This window comes from Strongylocentrotus purpuratus, unplaced genomic scaffold (genome assembly GCF_000002235.5).
Source record: "Strongylocentrotus purpuratus isolate Spur 01 unplaced genomic scaffold, Spur_5.0 spur5_scaffold_1, whole genome shotgun sequence".
In the NCBI taxonomy this organism is placed as follows: domain Eukaryota; kingdom Metazoa; phylum Echinodermata; class Echinoidea; order Camarodonta; family Strongylocentrotidae; genus Strongylocentrotus; species Strongylocentrotus purpuratus.
Genome location: NW_022145594.1, coordinates 31,812,689 through 31,834,697, shown reverse-complemented (window position 1 = coordinate 31,834,697; position 22,009 = coordinate 31,812,689). Strand labels below are relative to the sequence as shown.

Genomic DNA, 22,009 nt, shown 5'->3' with positions numbered 1-22,009 from the left:
TATTTCTTTCTTCACTTCTTTTTTTTTTTTTTTCTTATTTCTTTCTTTTTCCTGTTGTTTCTTTATATATGACTATATAGTATGCAGCGGTACAGATGCAGACAAGTACGAGCTTTTTTTAATTTGTCGTCCGAGTTTGACTGTGGGCGATGTTTAGGGACATCCTCTGAGATTACTAGTAGTACTGCGCACGCGCAAGAGACATTAAAGCTTTTGTCCCACATGCTGAAATTGATGTTATCAGTTTTTCGAAACTAAGTCGCTGCTTGGAGGTTTTCATCGTCAAAATGCCTGTCTTGCGAGATCTGCTTCGTGGCTTTACGAGAGGTGCCAACAGACACAAGGAAATGACGAGCAAACGTGGAAACAAGAATTTTCATCCCAACAGTAAGTGGAAAATAAGATGTTTGAAAATGACGATTGTTGTGTTTTTCATTTTTGTCAAAAGAATTGAAAATGGAATCAATTGATGGAATAAAAAAATTCCAACATGCTAAACCCAGAAGCAGTGACCAGGAATTACAGGCCAACGCCTTCTTCCTGTACTAGATGATGATGATGATGATGATGATGATGATGCATTGACCTGAGCTGAGATGGATAACTAAGAATTAAACTGTTGTTTGCCTGTGAGTGTGATTTTAACCAAATAAAATTAGAAGGTCTAAGTTAGTCTGGACTCTAGATTAAAGGACATTGATTTGTTATTATTTTTGTTTTCTATTCAGTATTCTACCATTATTCATTAATTAACAAAGAGAAGGAAATTGTTATGACTTAATATGTTGGAACTTCTGTTTAATTTGGTCATCCTCGAGAAATAAGCAACCAATCCACACCATCAACATACATGTATCTAGTGGTCAATGCTAATTCGTATGCATGATAATGCACTGAGCTGAGCCTGAGGGTGCAAAGATACTTTGGTTTCTTTCCAGCTCCAACAGAGGGGCATGCCATGTCAGAAAAGCAATGCTTTTGTTGTGCAAACCTCTAAAATTTAATTACAATTTATATGAATAAAGTCAAACAAATTCTAACGGTATCAAGGAACAGTTTTTTTGTTTATAAATATAATGGCAAAATAACTAGATAGGTCCATATACCAAGCAAGCTTGTACTTTGTTTATACATGTCATTCATTAACATTTATTTCGTTTTATTTCTACCTATTTTAATTTTCCCACAGCCTCTCGCATACAACCCACTGGATATGGTGTCAGAAGTAAGTATTTCTTCAGGGAAAATATTAAAGATTACAGTAGGATTAGCTTGGGTTGTGTCTGGACAATTATCAAAAATAGAGTGGTCTCTTTTAGTTATATTGGATTTTATGAAAAGTAGGCATCAAATAACATTAAATAACGTGAGTATTTTCATTACCGGTAATCATATTGTGAACATACATGTACCTTTTGAAAGATTCATGGCACAATCCAATATAATTTGTAATCATATTGTCCAATCAAATCCAATCCAATCCAAAAGATATTTGACGTAGGGCCTTTTCCTTGCAGTTACAAAGTGCTGCACACACGCTCCAGAATGTAAACATACATGTACCTTTTGAAAGATTCATGGCACATTAAATGCAAACTTGATCAAATTGAAATTAGGGGTTGTGTCCTGACCATTAAACAAAAAATAGAGCTGTCTCTTTTGCTATCAAATTTTAGGAAAAGTATGCATCAAATAACATGTACCTATCATGAGTATTCTTCATTTATCATATTGTGAACATACCTTTTGAAAGATTTATTGAATATTAAATGCAAACCTGTTCAAATTAATTGTTGAAAGTGTCAAAAGAGCTCTGGTTAAAAAAAAACAATAAAGTACTTAAATATCACTGTGAGAAATCGCACTTATTCAACACCAAATCCGAGAAAGAGCTCCCACTAAAAGGAGAGGTATTATTTACACTGGTCGATAGATTTCATATGGTAAATATTTCATGGTAAGAATTTGGAGGCAACATATTTCACAAAAATTGTGCCTATTCATCCTCAAAATTAAAAAAATTAAGGATAGCAAGAGATGATTTTATTGAGGTTGGGTCTCGGTCATTGTAGACATGGATCGAGAGCCTGAGAAAACAAGCTGTAACCTGTCATCAGTCAATAGACTTGAAGATGTTTTAATTTATAACTCTTCCATATCTTCTATATTTTTCTTTAATATTTGATAGTTATTAAATATTAATGCATGAGCAAAGAAAGGGGATTCCCCAGAATTTAGGTTTATCATAAATCATAATTGTGTTGTTTCCTTTTCTTCACAGCTACATGGAAGAATGTGAAGGAGATGATTCCAGAAATAGTGGTGCCTAATCTAGAAGATTTTCCAGTAAGTTTTTATCTGATGATCATTTTAACATGATTGATGTAACTCATTGCCTAAGGGTTCTTGGTAATATCTATATTAAAGTTATGGGAATGACAGACCTCAGTAGTCAATGGGTTAAAAAAAACATATCACTGTCACACTTTATGCCTCTTTTCACTGTATGTAATGTAAGATGTGGATATATGCATGTTCAGCAGTCCAGCATATCATCCCCTACCACCCCTCCCCTCTCCCTTCCCCTCCCCCTTCCATAATCATTGTAAAGTGCGCAATGCAGTTTTAATAGAGTACCAAAGTGCTTACGTCATTATTATATTTTGGTTATGGTTCTACTGTAGAAGTCATGATACGGAGGCTTGGAGGTTAGTATTTACAGGTGTCTTTATTAGAACCAAACTGCGTCATGATTCAATGTCATGATCCATGTTGAGAACTGTAGTCTGTTGTCAAGACTTACATAATATCAGCACAGTCATATTTGCTCATCATCTCGATTACTGGTTCCAAACAACAGAGCTTGCGCATGAGGTTCACCGCGACATAATTCAAGCAACGGGCTGGAGCAGGGCAAAGTCAATGTTTGGCGCTAGTGTGATCACCACCTACGCCATTGTTTGGAACCAGCAACCTTGACAACTTTGCTAATATGACGTCACATTTCAGTACTCTATGGTGCTAGCCTCCGTAGGCCATTTTTGTAATGTAGTACTTGAAGTCTAATAAAGATACTTAATATTTGCCTGTAAAGACACAGGTGTGATTTTTAACCGATGTCACATAAGGACATATATTAACGAAAGAAGCACTGTACATTTTACCAGAATGCCTCCACATGGTGTAAATATGGAAGTGTTTCTTTTGACTTGTGCTGTAAAGTGTCAGTAAGTTCAGTTTTAGTATGTTACCTACTCTACCAGTATATCTATCATTTACATTAACCATTAACCATTTTGTTTTTCTTTTTCCTTATTCCCCTTTTATTTTTATTTCTAGCTGAAGGCCTATGTTTCCTACAAATGCCCAGACACCCAGCAGGACCCTCTGACCCCTCGCGACATCTTTGACAAGTGCTTGGCCCCGCAGGTGCTCGAAGATTTGAAGAGCGGTAAATACGACAACGCAACTCTGTCGGCGGCGGCGGCGGCGAGCGAGAGCAAGTCGTCGCAATCGGACAGTTGATGAAGAACACAGTTTGAGCCTTGCCTGATGTGTTGACTTGTGATGTTTAATCAAGGCTAGAACTTTTATTTGACCCACGTTGTCTTGGTTCCTGCAGTAATACAGGTATCTGCAGACATGATGGGAGAGAAAAGCAGAGCTCGGCATTTGAAGTGTTCACTCCTTTGGCTTGTATCGTGAACTTGCTGTTGTAATGTACAGAGAAAAGTCTACGTTTGGAAAAGTTAGAGAAGACACACCTGTATTTGACATCAAATTGCAAAATGGGAGAAGCTGAATTCTTTACGGAGGAAATCATAGAAATGGAGCTCAAATTTAAAAAGTACTTTTTTCCTGATCAAGATAGTTAAATGTATACCTACTAGTGAGGGGCGGTATTTAATGGAAGCGCTGTTGATTTAAAAAACAATTTGATTTTGAGACTGGACCAGAGAACTTGTGATCAGGATTTGAATATCGTGGGCTGCTACCTCTTTGTCTTACTATGGGGAAGAAAACAAAATATTTTGTACACACAGTATATTTATACTATATCTGCTACATTTGCCCAATGGCAGCAGTAATGGTTATTTTACGAGAGAGAATGGAATTAAAAGATGTACAAACTTAAAGACATTTAAACTGGTGATTTAAACTGTGTATTATTTTAGTGACTGTTATTAAAGTGACTTGGTAACATTGTTGAAGGTTGATGAAAAAAAATTGCTTAATTTTTGAATAAAATGTTACTTACTATATTCCTTCTACTGTACTAACCCTCTGACATGCAAAAAATCCTGAAAAAATTCTCAAACCACAAAGATATCGATTGTTTTCTTTGAAGGCGTCGATGTATGACACCTTTTAACAGTGATTAACAGTAAATTCTCCCAACCATTTTTTAATTTTCCCAACCGTTTTTCCATGAATAAAAGAGATAAAACAGTCTATAAAAATTTTTCAACACTTAAATGTCTGGAATGGAATGTAGAGCCATTTTATTGCTTTGTGAGATTTCCATTCACCTAAAATGTAATAATATAGTTGGGAGAATTAAGGAATCGATCAGATCAGTTTTTCCCAATTTGTACGATGAATAATGGTCTGTTTTCACTCAAATTTTCAGATCAAGTTAATTGTACATCTAGCATTGAAGTCACTACCTTAGAACCACTATCTCTCATCTAAACAATGTTGCCAAGTCCCTTTAATAATAATATTGTTGGATCTATTGATTTGATTTTCCAGAGGATGCAAGTTTTTGTCCCTTAGTCTAAGGACAAATTAATAATTGCAGAGGTAAGTTTTTTAAGAAGTCAAGTGAAGTACTATTTCTCAAAAATGTGAAAAGTTTGTCCCATCGGAGTAGGAAAGGATTTGAACTCAAATCCAGCCTGTTTTCAGGATTCGGGAATAAGAAAGGAAGAAGCTGATGTAAATCAAAGTAATTATGATGTTCTGTTGCTGAAAGCCTGAAAGAGAGTGAGGAGAGAACTGTGGTTGACAAAGATTTAAAAGTTTGAGCAAGTAACAGGTATTGTTTTATCTCAGTTAACTGGAAGCCAGTGTATTTTGTTTAACAGTGAGGTAGCACATGCTGTAATTTGATGTACATTAATTTTATAGTTTGGGTTCATAGTTGGAGTAGAGTTGCACTTTCAGAACTTGTCACAAAGGTGATGTGACATTTGCTCCGGCAACAGTTGCTCCGGCAACGGTTGCTCAAGGCTGTATTTCTTCAAAAGTGCCGAGTTAGGGTTAGGGTTGCAAAGTTAGGATAAGGGTTAGAGTTAGGTATAGGTATAGTGTCATGCCCAGGGTCAAAGTTGGGAATTTATTTAGTGTAGGAAATTACCATAGACGGAGCAATTGTCACAGGAGCAAATGTCGTACAATCTTTGCATACTAGTGGGATCTCTCTCTCTCTCTCCTGCTCCATCTCTTCCTCTCCCACTCTCTCTTGCTCTCTCCCTCCTTTCTTCTCTCCCTCTTCTCCATTTTCTCTGAATCTCTCTTTTTTTCTCTTCACCTCTCTATCCTCCCTCTCTCTCTCCTACCCTTTTTTCCCTCTACCTCTTCTTCTCTCACTCCCTCTTGCTTTCTCTCTCTCCTTCTTTTCCCTTTTTTCTTCTCTTCCCCTCTCACACTCTCTCTCTCCTAGTTGACAACCAACGTCTTTTAGATGCATCAAGAAAGTCTTCTTCACTTCTAAATAAAACACTGACACAGCCAGAAAGATTCACTGAAATCACCATATTTTTAATAAAATAATGCACAGCCCTAGTAACGTACATCCACACATAAATAATCTGTTTTGCCTTGTTACTCGATTACTCTGCGCACATAGTTGTGTATTTTCAACAAATAGTTCTTAAATTATTTCAAATCCATCACCCCCTGTAACAGGCGGTTGGACCTCTTCGTATATTTACAATCCCACATTCAGGCGAACATTGTTTTTCCTCACTCGCTGACAACAAAACCTTGCCACAAATATTCAAAGAGAGAACAGAAAACTGTTTTTTAAAACATCAAAATAAATGTTTTCATCTTCTCAAAATATGTGCACCTTTTCATCATCGTATCAATAATTCATTAAGCTGCTTATGTGGTCGACATGAAATCCACAGTTATCTTTCAAAATCTAACACGCTATGTCTCTGAACAATAAATATCATGTGTACAATACTTACACTGACTAACACCGACTTTTACCAGCGTCGCTCCACCGGCAAGACTATATATAAATTCAGGTAGTTATTTTATTTATACAATTTACTATTTAGAGCAGACCTTCTAGAAACTGATCTGCTTCCAAAATACTATTGCAGGGCATTATCACATATTTTAGAATTCACAAACAAAGTTTCACTATTCAAATAAACTAGTGACTTACTCAATCAGTTAATTTCAACGGATACATTTCGATTTTCGATTGATTGATTACTTTTAAGTACATTAATGCACAAAGTACAACTAGTAATATTCAACAAAATCTGAGTTGCTTTTAAGCTTGCTGTTCCAAAAATAAAATGACATTAAACAATAACATACGACAAAAAAGTGGACTAAAAATACCAAGATCATGTCGTTGCGGCCGATTTCTGGCCAATAAACTGGCGGTGAGTGAAATAGTATACCATTGAATATTAAACAATAATATGTTAGAGTAGGAAAATACATTACATTTTCAGTTATGCCTTACAATTCTTTTACAACCCTTTCAAAAAAAATATAGAGGTTGAATTTTAAGAATGGCTAGAGCTGCCTCGATGCAATGTTAGCGAATGACTTTCAAACATCTTTTTCCATCCATGTCCTTTTTTAAAGTGATCACTCTTTGCGAAACTTAAATTTTCCAAACTTTTCCTTAATCGTGGTGAATAGAAAAATAGGAACCTACATTGTGTCAATTGGAAGAGTGTTGTGGCATTCATCTTCAGAGTATGGATAGAGCTCTTTTCATTTTCATATCTATTCATCATGAATAAATGAAATGTCAGATTCTCATTCCATCGTCCTGAATGAAAAATCGTTCAAACCAGCTATTTTAAGCAGAAACTCATGGCTTTGATAGGGCATATGTGGCCTTTAACCTCTGAATACATCAAGCTCTTCGGCTCTCCAAAAAAATGTGTATTATCACAGATGCCTGTTGTTTTGTCGAATGTACGATCGTATTTACATGGTAGTGTGGCATTCATACACATTCCCAACGTATCTACCATTCAAACTCGGACTGTCATGAAAAGCACAAGTAATTTTCCCATTTCGATGTCGACTCAAAAAACATCTGACTCACAAATCGGCACCAGAGGAGTTGCAGAGCTGCATGTAGGCAACGAATTTGCAGCGATGAACACAACATTAATTGTCACATTTCACAAAAATATGTCAATTTTTCATAAATACCTAGTGACTCATTAAGACAAGTAACAAAAAGCGTTGCAATTATCTACACTTTCCACGCTATCATTTTCATGATAAGTTTTTGGACAAGTACTGATCTAAAGGGGATGAAAACGTGAAAGTTTCTTGTAATCAAAATACGCCTACTTCAGGCTAGAAACCTGCAACAGACAAAACCGCAGCACAAATATTCAAAATAGTTTTTCCTCTCGCGCTAATCTTTATCTAAACAGTCGATAAAGCATACCACAGTATTTCACAAACACACAAAAATACAACACACAAAAAAGAGGACACAATTCTCTCTCTCTCGCTTCAAAATATATAAATAAATAAATGATTTGTTTAGTCTCGATTACAAATAAAAATGGCAATTATTTCGAGCAAGTTAAGCTACGTCTGCTCCAGCAAAATTAAAGCACCAAAATTGTCATAACTTGACATAAATTGACAGACATCAATATATAAATCTGTTGCATTTCGGCATGCCAAGAGTAGCTACGTCTATCATCGATTGGCTATACCTAAAACATCTTGTGCCTATGGAAACTTATACTAGAGGTCCATATACACTACAGTCCAAACAACGCAATGCTACAGTGATTGAACTATCATCGTAAGGTTGTAATGATTGCGATGCTGGTTAAATCGCAATAGTAATAACGTGATGTTTGGACCAAAGCGTAAAATGGACCTGAAGATGGCTACAGAAATCTCCTCTGACTTCTAAACATAAAGCGTTCTTACATTTCTCCAACCATGTATGATTCAGCTCTTACACAAGTTCCATTCCAGCTTCTATAGCACAGCTAAACACTTCTTATCGAGTATATCATTGTCATCACATAAAAATAAATTTCTTTTAAAATGAAAGTAGCAGTTTCAGGAGTTGCTTGTTTGCAGGCCTATGTGGTGTGGATATATTCTTCCCCAATTAATGCCTGATACATCAACTGCTGACAGCTAAAAGGCCTTAGCCCGTACACTTTTATACATAGCTAACGCCCTCCTGGCTTTAAGCAGATGATGTAACACACCCTAAAAATCAAGAAAACTTATATCTTTGTATTTTTTAAATAATGAAATAAATGTAACAACCTATATGAACAGTTTCAACTTGGTCTACATGCCTGCATCTCACAGCTAGCTTGATAAATGAATATTGGGCAGTGAATTTATTTCTATTGCAAACCTTTAAACAAGTGTAACCTAATTTAAATGACACTGTACCACACTACTACTAGCATGTTACACCAGTGCAATTTAATTTTAATCTGTTACTATAAGAACTGTATTTTATTACTTCCATAGTCCCATTGGCCTGAATGGAAAAGAATCTGTGGGTTTGCAATGGATATGGAGTCGATGCCACTGAGGTATTTACTGTGCAATACTTGATTACTTGCGTGTCCGTCCTACTAATCAGCCAAACACAACCCTCCTTAATACGCTACATCAGAATACTTGATGCTGTTTGGTTAGCAGTAGACTTAACAGGTCGCCCCTGCTCTATCTATGGTGACTACAAGTACGAGAATATGTACATGAGTACATCTTCTGGAACTCAAACAATGAGGTATATCGTAAGCTAATTATCCGAAGACTGTATTTGAAGAGATTTCGCTTCTATAAAAGGTTGTACACTTGCATGTACATGCATGCTGAGGTAAACTGCCACAGTTTACCATGTAGGACGTTTTTAAGTCTACTTAACTTTACTTTTTGGGATTCTATGACATGCAAATAACTTAATAACTGTAGATATTCAACTTAACTTGTGTCTGAACATTTACCTTTAAGGCTAAAACAAACTTGAGTTAAAATAGTTTAGGTTAAATGAAAATAACAATTTTTTCCAACATTAGCAGACTGCAAGACTGCTACCTCACATATTTTTACAAGAGTCAGGTCAACGCCTGTTTGGATTTCAATGAACAACAGTCAAAAGCTATCTGTATGGATGAAATGTTTCAAATAATTGCAAATGCTAGAATTTTGTTAACTAACTTCTGCTTCGATCCTAAGTTAATATATGTAGTAAAATAGAGATTTGTGCATCTATAGCGTCTCGCACTAGATACAACGTTAGAAGAGTATGAGATTTATATTGAATGGTTGGACGGCACAGGATGGCTACAATTAAGCTCTCTCCAAAAACTGCAATAGTTTGGAAGCCAAGCTTTGAGGACGCTATTGGCTCATTCAGACCTGAGGCAGTAAACCACTTTTTTTTTAAAAACGTAAAAGAAAACCTGCAGCATATGAGAAAAGTGTTGCCTATAGCGCATAACATGAGTATATGCATGAACATTATATGGGACATGTATAGGGGCTGTCGTTCAGAGAAGTTACAGCGATGATTTCAGGCCCCAAATATTGTCTCTTTTTATTCATTTGTAAGTAACGTTTTGCCACAGCGTTTGTTTTTTAAGATGATTTACTGCACCAGGTCTGAAAGAGGCTGAAGATGACGACCCACACGAGTACATCTGCATGTTATAATGTTAACCCATAGAATATTAGGTGTATGTATTGAACTAAAACAGCATTGTACATACTGGTAAACCAATTTCTAATCAACAACTTTGACATGACCCTTCAAAGCAAAAGATTTAGATCGCTTAAGACCAAGGCCCCATTTCACAAAACTTGTCATCAGTGACAATTAAATGACAGTTTTTGTTATAAGCTAGTGAAATCCTTGCTTCTGATTGGTTATCAGCAGATTTGTCACTGATTTTGGTCATTTGTCATTGAAAAAAAGCTTTGTGAAACAGGTCCCGAGCTAGGTTATTTACAGCAAGAGAAATGCCTTATAATGGATGTGAATAAAACTGTGTAACAGAATTGGTCTACTGTAATTTGAATGAGTTGTGGCTTAGTGGGAATTGAATGAACAAGCTACTCCGAATAAACTGATAGGAAACCTACATTTACCTATATTCAATTTTAACATTAAAAGAAACTGTATCCATCAAATCTAAAGAGTACAGATTCAAACTTTTGGTGCCATTACAACTGTGAGTATAGAGCTATTTTTGAATGAACACATATTGCAGAGGGCATACATGCATAGAGTTACTATTTCAGACACTGCACATGCACGTATGGACTACAAATGCCTATTACATGCAGCCTGGATATGGTGCTGAACACAGCATAAAATGCACAACTCCTTTGAGTTAAGTATCAGGAGATCTTCATAAGTAGATAAGCTACCCCCCCCCCCAACAAAAACAAAAATAAAACATGAATCACAATTCTCCTTCAACTAATTCATAGGCAAGCTACACTTATGGATTACAAAAACATTAAAAATGCACCATTAGGACAGATGAATAGTAGATGGGACACACTCCTTGGCCAGATTTCCAAGAAAATTGCATTGTTAAGTTATCTTTTGATTTTTAAAAACAGAGACTAGGGAACCAGTATATATAAATCCTAGTCATAACAACAACAACAATGTTCAGAAAGCCCCCAATTGTTTGAATGTTAATAATTCCATATGAGAATATTTTTAAACCGGAAACCTATGCGACATGAGACAGTGGCAAGTACCGGTAGTTAATTACAGCAATTTTCATGGCAAATTTCCTAAATTGTTTTGCCGTGACATAGGCGTTTTACCTATGTCGCGGCATGAGCCTTTAGTGAAATTTGTTAAGTTTTGTGCGCACGAAAGCTTCAGGTTTTACGACTTGGAAGGAGGCAGTGTTGCTAGGCAGCTAATAGCTAGAGAATCTAGAACGGGTAAATTGTTCCAAGATGAAAACCTTGCTCATCCCCAACCACTTCCCTCTATCTCTTCTAAATCGACAATTCGTTATTCCCTTTGATTTGAGTTGTAATCTTGATCCACATGTGAAGCAGATGGATTTATCAGAACAGATAATTTGCTGCATAGAGAAAGCAGTGTCTCATTAAAACATGTACAGGATAAAAATAAAATGGGGCAGGGATTTAGCATCATTTCTAAAAACACACATATCTTTAAATCTCGACCTAATGTATAAAATAAATCAATTTCTACAAGATCGTTCCCTGGCAAGAGTGATATTCTTGAGGAAAACATCGTCTCTTTCAATCAAAAGATAAATATACACAGACTTTGGTATGGTTTCTCGATTAAAATCAAATATTTCTCCCGTCATCATTGCTAAAATATATCGGCATTTCAAAATATCATTTACTATTATTTGTTTTCCTTTTCTCTTCTTTAGCCAACGATGGCTACAGAAAATTGCACCAAAATTGGCAATGTTTCCATCTTCCATTGGACAATCTTTTCTTCAATAAGTACGTTCTGCCTCAAATTCTTGAGGGTCTACACCGAAAAAATAAAAATCAACCTGAAGATTGATTGACAAAAATCAACACAAAATCGCTGTACCAGCCAGCAGTCTAAACTGATATCTAAAAAATGAGCTATGGATCCACGAAAAAGTGGCGTAGTCACTGCTAGCAGGGCGTAAATGAAAAATTGTTGCCTGCTTGCGACACTGGCACAGTGATGTCCGATGTGTCCATGCTATCTTCGTAAGAGGGCGCTTCAAAGTTTTGTGGCACCTGATTTAACGTTGTGTCATAATGTAGAGGGGCGTTACTGCCCAGCGACGTCGCTTGATTGAACTCATTGTGACATTGAATGAGCGACTTGTTCAACGAGGAATCGTCGTTGATGGCGTACTGTGGAAGAACGGGGTGCTGCTGTGCCTGTTTGTACGAGTCGGTTCTGTTAGGAGCGGGAGGGCGCCCTTCGAAGCTGGACTGCCGCTCCAGCTGCATACAACCAAACTGCTGGCTGAGTTGCGACTGCTTCTGGAGTTGTTGGCGCTTCTGCATCAGTCTCTGATGCAAGAGTGTGCGTTGTAACGTGTGTGGGTTTGGTGGCATCTGGTTCGGAAACTCTCTGGGCATATCCTCAAGACTCGATTGGCCGGCGAGCGATGCACTGTGTGTCAGGTGTCCAGGAGGTTCAGTATGAACCCCTTGCTTCATGGCATGCATGCGGTACTGACGCCGTTCCATAGATTGGACCTGAGCCGGGAAGCGGCGCCATGACACCAATTCTTGTTCCACTTGGCAGGACGGAAGATTTGTCAAGTCAGCATTGTCCTTGCTGACTTCTGTAAGCTGCTGTCCGCTGAATCCGACTATTTGTAATTGATCAGCTGCAAGACTACATGAATTCATGTTCAGATTTGTTTTCAGATGACCGTCTAAGCTGGCATCTTTGTGTCCTTGTGCTAGCGGAGTTGGACTGACCTGTCGATACGAGAGTCCTGTTTGTGCTATGAGCCCGTCGGAGGCTCTTCGACCTTCTCGAAAGCTGACAGGCGAGTGGCTTCCGGAGCGGTCGAGCGATGCCGAATGTTGAAACATTGCTTGCGGTGGTGCGGGTGGTGGGATCATGGGCTCTGTCTGCTGCTGCGTCAGATCCGGCGAATTGCAATTTGACGGAAACAGTCTATCGGAGAGTGCTTGAACATGCGCAAAACTCTGGGCAACCTCCATCTCCTCTTGCGAGTCAAACGAAGCGGACAGTTCTTGAGGTTCAATGCCAAAATCACTCAAACTCGGCGCCATGCTTGTTTGGATATCGTACGACTCAGCAAGGGAGTGCGTTCTCTGCGATTTGAAATGTTCCATTGACCCGACCTTCTCCATCTCATTCTCACTCTCTGGCAAGTCTGCTTCCACGCCTTCATCAATCGATGTCACCACCATATGATTAGGTGACATCGAGCGTACTTTCCTAACGTTCATCCTCGGCAGAGGCTCAAGTAACGTTCCACTAACGGCTGGCGGAACCGGAACCATCTCCCCTTCGCTGAATATACACGTGCTCGGTTGTAGCGGAGGCTCTTTTCTCTTCCGTTGCAACGCACATTGCGCAGACTCCGACACGATCTGTTGCGTAGGTTGCTGTACAGGCTGAATCGGTCGGAAACCTAGCATCTGCTGGGACGTATTGACGCACGGTTGTTGTTGGACCTGAATAGCGTTCCGTGCATTAGTGTTTCGCTGGTGAGGATTAATGTTTGTAAGGGTACCAGCATGAGTTCTCATTATTGCATGATCCGCGATTGAACTTGGTCTACGGCTACGGACGTCGACTCTACCTTCAACGGGAAAGCTGCATCGATGTAATCTTAACCTCTCTACCAGGAGATAGTAGATCGCTGTGTAGTGATCGTAGGCATCTCTTCGTAATGACTGTAAAGATAAAATAAAAACTAGATTAATGCTAAATGTATTACTCATTGCAGATATAGTATCAAAAATAATATCGTTAGTGATATTCGTCTCGCAATGTATGGTCAACAAGGGATCTAAAAGACGCTTACAATATGTTTCATCACCTGACAAAGTGTTGCAGCGGCGCACGAAACATTGTGATCTTTTAGATCCCTTGTTGACCATACATTGCGAGACAAACGAATATCACTAGCAATATTATTTTCAAAAACTAGATTGTTACAAACTAGATTGAGAACACAATGTCTATCAGGAAAGCCTATATACTTGCACACAAATACTAAATTTATTGATGGCAAGGAAAATATCCTTCATATAAAACATTAAAAAGCAATCGCCTAAACTTGAATGCGAGAGATAATGTGGTATTCTAGATAGTTTTACAGAAATGGAATAACTTCTCACAAGATTCTTTATCTTATTCATCTTGCAATCTATGAGTAATAAAAACAAAATACTTGCAGAAAGTTGTTGAGCACAAAGTGAAAATGCCAAGAATTGAGTGAAGTATTCAAAGAAAACAGTAGGGACCTTGAGGTAATTACTAGTGGGTCAAAAAGTTTCTCTTTGTGTAGGAGACACTAAGAAGGCAAAACTTAAAAGCATGATATAGATATGTTTCTGGGGGCATTGATACACTTTTTTGTAAAAATTAAAACAATGGCATATAATGGTCAAGAAAGGTCCTCACATCGATGGTCTTTTGCTGATCGATTCCCAGACTCTGCATCAGTCTGAGCGCCTGCTCGTTGAACTCTCCTATGGGTTTGGGGATCTCGGTCACGGGGCTGACTGGTTGGGTGGCGGGCACTCCGCAGTCGGCAAACCACTTGTGATTCTTGATCTGGTCGATGGACAACCTCTTGGCCGGATTGATGACCAGCATGTGCCTGATCAGGTGCTCACATTCTGGACAATAAAGAATAGAAATGGACGGGTCAAGATTGGTCAATCATCTCTTGAATAATCGCTGATGACTTTTCTACTAACTTGAGGAACTGGTCAAAGACATCATACCAAAATGGTCTTTTTTAGTCCATCTTTGAAGCATGTGTTGGGCCATAGACATAGGACATACCCCCAGGAAAACAGAAAAGTTTATCCCTCCAGGGGGGTACTGTATGATAGGTGACAACATTATTAAGATAGCTTCTAAAGACGGTTGGCCTCCTTAAAGAGAAGGCCACTTTGACAGATGTATCTAGAATATCCTGTAGTTTCATTTGACATACCTTGTGACATAAAGAAAGGTATCCTGAATTTTCCAGCGAGGACCCTCTCCTTGAGCTGCGGCAGGGTGTTTGCATCGAAGGGCAGAGCACCACAGACTAGGACGTACAGAACCACACCAAGGCTCTGTAAACACACATAAAGGAACAAGATAAAGAATTAAAACTTGGTGGATACTGGATAGATACCGGTACTAGGTGATTCTTAACATGAGTACAGGAATGAGAAAATTCAGTAGGAAATTGGCACAATGGTGTCGGTGGTGATTTCCTATTTGCTCTGGTGACATCTCCTACTATAGGCCTGTCTTCATCAGCTCGATATTGCCCAATTATCCCGCTATTTTAACTATCCCGATCGCAAATTATCCACTTAAATTGGGTTTTCATCAGCCCGAAGTTGCAATTAGCGGGATATTTGGTTAGAAAATATCCAGAGAAATCTCGGTCTTGTTTCCAAAATATCATGCTATTTGGGAAATAGCGGGCTAATTTGCACCCGTCCAAGCTAGTTTGTGATGAGCGTATTGGTCTGCTGAAGATGCAATTACGAGTTTCGGGATAATATCCCACGTCTGGAAGTATCAAGTTATTTGGCAAACTCGAGCTGATGAAAACAGGCATACTCTATATACACTATATTTTAAAGTCCATGGCTAGTGTTGGGAATATGGCAAAAATTAGAACTTGACTGAGGGGCAATTATTGCCAGATCAAATACCATTTAATCATTTAATGAAAAGCCTAGTCTAAAGGTCTCCACTGATAGCAATAACTCCAACAATGACCTTTAATTGATATTTAGAGAAATGATGGCAAAGATCACAATGGCTTCTCCTGTTTCATATCTATAGGCAATGGTGATAGAAGCATGATCAGTCACAGCAGGGGAAGTGTGAGAATTATCATCTGAACAGCCAATCTAGTTAATATCTGTGTTGAAAATTCTGCTAGTAATAGAATAACATTAGCAGGAAAAAATACAAACATACAGACTTCAGTCCTATATGTGTTACACTTTTCTTATGACATCAACATGGATATTCATGTATATGTGTGCAGTGCAGGAAAAGTGGATAACAAAGTTATTTTTTCACTTCTTATCATTTGCTACATTGTCCTAAATATATGTAGAGTTTTAGTCTTGAGGAGGGGGGGGGGAGATGTTGAAGTTTAAGAGTTAACGAAACAAATCATTTCATTAACACTTTCCATGTCAGTGTACAGAGCAAAGGATGGGCACAACATGAGCCAGCAACTATTCAACTTAAAAGCAAAATGCACATTGCATTAGAACTCATACCAAAGAGATTTGTGGTATCTCTTTGCTCATACAGTGCGAACACTATAAAGTACAAGCACATTAATTTGGTGCTGGCTGCCTGCTGTACTGCACGTCGTATCTTGGGGCTGGGAGAAAAGCGCATAGTCTCACACTTCAATGATGTCACATCAATATATCAGAGCTTCCGTCTCCGCATCATTAGCATATTGAAGGGTGCCAGAGGAGAGAGAAAGTTTCTCCATCTCGCGAAGGAAGGGGGTTTGCATGTATGCTTGCCTGCCTGCCTACCTGCGACCGCAGTGCGTCTTGCTTAAATGTCAATTTTCTCCAGATCTTCAATGGCGCAAAAGTAGGGCAGTGCACATGTGCGGCGGCCGCTGCCGGTTGCAATTTCAGTGAAATTGAAATTACGCCATGCCAAGTACTTTCTCCCTCTGGCTCATTGGCTCTCTCTCTCTCTCTCTCTCTCTGTCACTCTATCAGTATCTCTCTCTCTGGTTGTTTCTGTCTCTTCCTTCCTCTCTTTCTCCCTTTCTACTACAATGTATCTTTCTCTCTTCTCCTCCCTCTTCCCCTCTCTCTTCCAGTACATCAACTCTCTCTGTCCCTATATTCTGCATCTTACACATATCTATACAGGCTCAGTAATAACTTATGCATTTTTCTCTTTCCATTTCCTTTTTTGTTTTTGGAGAAGGGAGACAATTTCAAGTTCTAAAATGTTGTAAGGGCATTATACAGGTATCAATACATACTCTGTGATAAAGTTTCCTACAGAAAGAATCTTAAATATTCATGCAATCATGATCCTGGGCTAAAAGAAAAAGATGAATCCCTGTAATGAGTCATGTGTGGTGATCGGCAGTATTTGTCAAGTACAGTGCGGAGATTTCTCCAATATGCTCTGTCATGCCGACGCATGCATCTCAGTTACACGCAATATTCCTCCTCGTACCAAAATTTATCTCCCACTCAGTTGCTATGGCGATGGAAGAGAATGGAAGAGAATGGAAGACTTCCATTGTGATTCTCCATTTCCTTCTCTTTCTCTTTATCTCTTTCTCTTTCTCTCTCACTGTCTTTTCCCTCCCCTTTCTCTCTCTCTTTCCTTCCCTCTGTCTCTTCCTTTCCATCTTTCTTTCTTTGTTTCTCTCTCTCTCTCTTTCTGCCTTTATTTTAATTTCCATCTACCCCTTCCCTTTTTTATTTGTCTGTCATCCGCTGATTTATCAATCTCTACTTCCCCTACTATTTTCTCTCTCTGTCCCTCTCCAACTCTGCATCTTTTGGTCCCACTCTTTCTCTCCATTTCTTTACCTCTTCCCATCTTCTTCTTTCTCTCTCCTCCTCCATGTACCTCCCCCTCTCCTCCCTCACTCCCCACCTCTCTCTTTCTCCCTCTCTCTCTCCCCACCTCTCTCTTTCTCCCTCTCTCTCTACCCCTCTCCTCTCTCTCCCCATCTCTCTCTCTCTCTCTCTCTCTTTCTCTCTCTATCCCTCTCCCTCTGCCTCCCTCGGACCCTCTCCCTCTCCCTCCCTCTCCTTCTACCTCCCCCTCACTCTCTCTTACTCTCTCATTCTCTCCTCCACTCCACTCTCCTCCACACTCTCTCTCCTCCACTCCACTCTCCTCCGCCATTCTTCAAATACCAAAGTTCACCCAGAATGGCATCATCTCTCATCCGTTTTTTCCCCTGCCACCGCTGTCCGTCGTTCAGTAAGAAACCGTCGCAATCTCCCCTCATCTGAGTACATGATCTCAAACGACGGATACCTACGTAAGACATGACGATACAGGATGTTGTTCATGTCACTTCCTCAATAGAACCCATTCAAGACGTGCGTTAGGTCCAAAGGGAAACAAAAACACACAGCAGACGTCGCTAATGCCACGCTCCTCATCCTATTCGCGAGGAAAACTAATGGGAAGAGGATGTTTTTCTTAGAAGGCTTGTTTACTTCTTCGAGCAAATATCCTCTTCGAGCTTTGATTTCCGCTTTGACAACTATGGTCACTAGGGTATCCTCAAAGAAATAAAAATAGAAGAATTGCCAAAACAGTCAACCTAAACTTAGCATCAATATTTTGGTGTGGGGGGAGGGAAAAATAGGGAGCTTCTTTATGGTGTCCATAACTATGTTTAATTCTGTTTACAACTCTACTACATAACAACTTCAACACAGGATGTAGTCATATTACAAATACACTGAAATACGCAGCTCATCAAAGACTTCTGTTGATAGTGAAATGTTTATATAAACAAAAGATCTTTACTTCACCAATCGCTTTAACTCTTATTTTGTGTTCTTTAGAAATTGTTTTATTGATATTCTTAAACATCATTTATGTGTGAGTAACTGAATGCATATAAATATTGAATCTCCATGGTAAAAAGGGACTAACAATATACCTACTCCCATAATTTCAATACCTAGTAAACTGCACTGTATACTAATTAGAGCCATATAATATACTGAGGGCAAAGTACTATTCTTCTTTCTATTGAATATTTAGTGCTTTTTGCTGGTGAATAGTCACTCTTTCCCTTGAATGTTGCATTCTTCATTCGTCATGAATTTCATTAAAATTTCCAATCACTAGTATCTCATGAATCAGAATAATTGCAAAGGGAAATAAGTACACTCTTTTCAAGGACTCTGTATGACAGTTGCAAATTTGTAAGCATTCACTAATCACCGCTTACATCTATAACTTAATTAAGTCTAGAAGGAAAAAAATTGCTACATTTTTCAATTTTTCTCACATCACATTCGCTCCATTCCTTCCCAATGGCAGAATGATTAAGAGCGGATGGTTAAAAGCTTTGAAGCTCTCTCTCCCTTTCTCCCTCCCTCTCTCCCTTCCTCCCTCTCTCCCTCTCTCTCTCTCTCTCCTTCACGGATCGTTACACTGGAAGCATCGACCCTCGGAATATCGTCATCGTGAGGCAACGGAGAGAGTTTATGAATGGGGCAGGGACCTTGCGACTTGGCAGCGGGTCATGACAAATACAGCGCGAGGGCAAGCGACCCTGAAACGAATAGAGTTTGATCTACGCATTGAGAGGTAAAGCCAAAAAACACAGATATCAAGAAAACATGTCCCTCAGGACGGACGTTGTATAAGCTGGAGATCTCGCGAGGAAGGCGATTTAACGATACAAACAGGAAGTTTGATTTTTTTCTTCCCGATTGGCACATGAATCAACAAGGCTGTTGCCAATTTGTGATAGTGAGAGCGTCACGGGGTTGCACTGGTCAGTGGCTTGTCCACGTCGCTGACCATGCAGAATGTGGCCTTTAACCATCTGGATTTCTACGTACGAAACGACACAGCTCAAAACAGACAGACAAACAGGGAAAAGGGAACTGAAGAGGCTTTGGTTTTATCTTCTCCATAAACGTTTTTCTAAGATTAATCAGAGTTCATAATTGGCGTGTTCTCAAAAAATCTTATATTGTCAAATGACTATTTGCGTACGCACTGTCGATAATACAAATATTCTTCACTATTGTCACAAAAAGATAAAAATAATCTCTTCAGTTCATCCAATAGTACATTCTAAATTTTACAAAGGGTAAAATACAAAACCTGATTGCATCATCGTTTATTGTCATCAAATTATCCCCATGGTTACTAAAGACTTAATAAAATCACATTGTCTGACCAGAAAAATTAATTTGTTTTCCATGATCAGAAAGTCTAACTCTGATAGAAAATTTAAGGAACTGAAGACAAGAATCAATTAAATTTCTCTTTGAGACAAGGAAAGAAATAGCGGTATTCTATTTATTATATTCAGTATATAAGGCACTTGACCCCTTGACATTTTCTGCTGATGGTTTTTATTCACTCCGTAAGAGGAGGGCGGAGGAGAAAACTGGACCAAAAGGCGTGGGCTTAAAGGGCATGATGGAAGACCAGAAGAGAACGAGTCAGAATGATGAGGGAGGGAACGAGCGAGTGTGCTAGTATCAAGTGCGAGGCGCGTAATGTAAAGGAGAGATGGAAGAGAAAGTAAAGGAGCATCCCCATACTTATTTTGTCGGGAGAATTATATGTTTTGTATGATAAGTTCAGTTCATATACTTTTACTAAAACATCAAGACAAAAATACAGGACAAAAAAAAAAGCACAACAGATTGGTTTGGATGTCGTTCAGTTAGGCAATTTGATAAGCAGTGTCCACTTGACAAGTGTAAGTTGTATGGAAACTTGTTAACTCTGCCCTATTTTCCAAAATTAGTTTCTTCATAAGACGTCCACTTATCCAATATGTATATGCCCCCTTGGTCACATGATCAAGCTATATTGAGAGAATGAAGAATAGAAGAGAGAGGAGAGAAGAGAGGACAGGGGGAGCACAGAAAGAGACAAGAAGAAAGCAAAAGAAGACACACAATGAGAAATACAGAGAGGGAGACAATAAGATAGAAAAGAGGGAGAAGGAGAAGTAGAAGAAGAGAGAGGGAGAGGGTGGAAGAAGAGAGAAAAAAAACAAGGAGACACACAATGAGAGAGACGGGAACAAAACAAGAGACAATGAAATAGAAAAGAGGGAGAGGTGAGAGGGGTGGAAGAATAAAGAAAAGGAGATACATTGTGGTGAGAAGAGAGAGAGAGAGAAAGAAGATAGAAAAGGGGATATATTGAGATAAGAGAGAGAGAGAGAGAGATAGAGTGGAAGAAGAGAGAAATGGAGATATATTGAGAAAAGAAGAGAGAGAGAGAGAGGGGGTGGAAGACAAGAGAAAAGGAGAGTGCAGAGAGAGAGAGTGGAACAAGAGGGAGATGGTGGGAGAAGAGAGATAAGGAGATATAAAGAGATGAAAAGAGAGAGAGAGAGAGAGAGAGAGGGTGGAAGAGAGAAAAGGAGATATATTGAGATGAAAAGAGAGAGAGAGAGAGAGAAGAACATAGAGAACTGGAGCAGGGTGAGGTAGCAGACACTGTTGGCATTTTAAATCACGGTCATTGCGTCATCTACGCAGAAGTGTATTGATTGGAAATTTTTGCCACTCTACTTCGAGTCACGGCACTATGCGTCCGTCCATCACACTAAACATTCATCCCCTGCAGGTCCCATTTATCAATCCCTCTATCGCAATTTAGGGCAAACCATGCAATTCATATCTTGTAATTATTCGGCATTGGTCATTTTAGCCAATGATATATGTGTACATTTCATATTTCATGACCACCATAGCTTCATGTGTATAGTAGGCCCCTAATTTTCTTCATGTTCATAATAACATATTTTATACAACACCTACGTGGATCCTTGTCATTTGATTGGAGGATTGTTGATCACATGATATTCAATAGATGTTATATTGCACGGTCGTGCATTTTTGGTTATATGCGCCGTGCATTTTTGGTTATATGCAGACTGCGTACCTCTCAGCCGTGCGCGCGCGTATCCCTGCGTGTATCTGACGCGAAGGCAATCTGAATGTAATCGAGAAGGCTTGACTCCAACTTTAATTTATCTGTAATATAAGGAGTAAAGCATAATTTGTTGATTAACGTTCTATTAGATCTTCTTCGATGTTGTATAAAACAAATAATGAATGTTTTTCATTCGTTCAATGGTGCGAATATTTTCATTCGTTGAAAGATTAACGTTAATTCTATTCAACTCGGCTGACGCCTCGTTGAATAGAATGTTAATCTTTCAACTCATGGAAATATTCGCACTATTGAACTCATAACCATTCATTATTTGTATAATAACAGGTACTTTGCTGCCTCACATAAAACCCACACAAAAAAAATTCCAAAAGATTTGAACTATATTCTCTTAGTAAGTACTTCGCAGAG

The 22,009-nt window shown here is 38.7% G+C and overlaps 2 protein-coding genes across 2 annotated transcripts in view; one reads left to right on the top strand and one right to left on the bottom strand.

The window, feature by feature from the left end:
- Positions 1-201: 201 nt before the first annotated feature.
- On the top strand, positions 202-4,146 carry LOC580678 (39S ribosomal protein L41, mitochondrial). Its single transcript, XM_780721.5, has 4 exons — positions 202-387; positions 1,190-1,225; positions 2,282-2,346; positions 3,340-4,146. Exons 1-4 carry the CDS (start codon positions 288-290, stop codon positions 3,523-3,525), a joined length of 387 nt encoding a protein of 128 aa, XP_785814.1. The 5' UTR covers positions 202-287; the 3' UTR covers positions 3,526-4,146.
- A 1,596-nt stretch (positions 4,147-5,742) lies between these two features.
- The window catches only part of LOC578417 (serine/threonine-protein kinase SIK2), a 48,861-nt gene continuing 32,594 nt past the window's right edge, over positions 5,743-22,009 (bottom strand). Inside the window, exons 6-8 of the mRNA XM_003724784.3 lie at positions 14,907-15,030; positions 14,366-14,583; positions 5,743-13,632 (exon numbers count right to left, since the gene is read on the bottom strand). Of these exons, the coding sequence (XP_003724832.1) occupies positions 11,875-13,632; positions 14,366-14,583; positions 14,907-15,030 (2,100 nt within the window). The 3' untranslated portion in view covers positions 5,743-11,874. The remainder of the gene's footprint in view (positions 13,633-14,365; positions 14,584-14,906; positions 15,031-22,009) is intronic.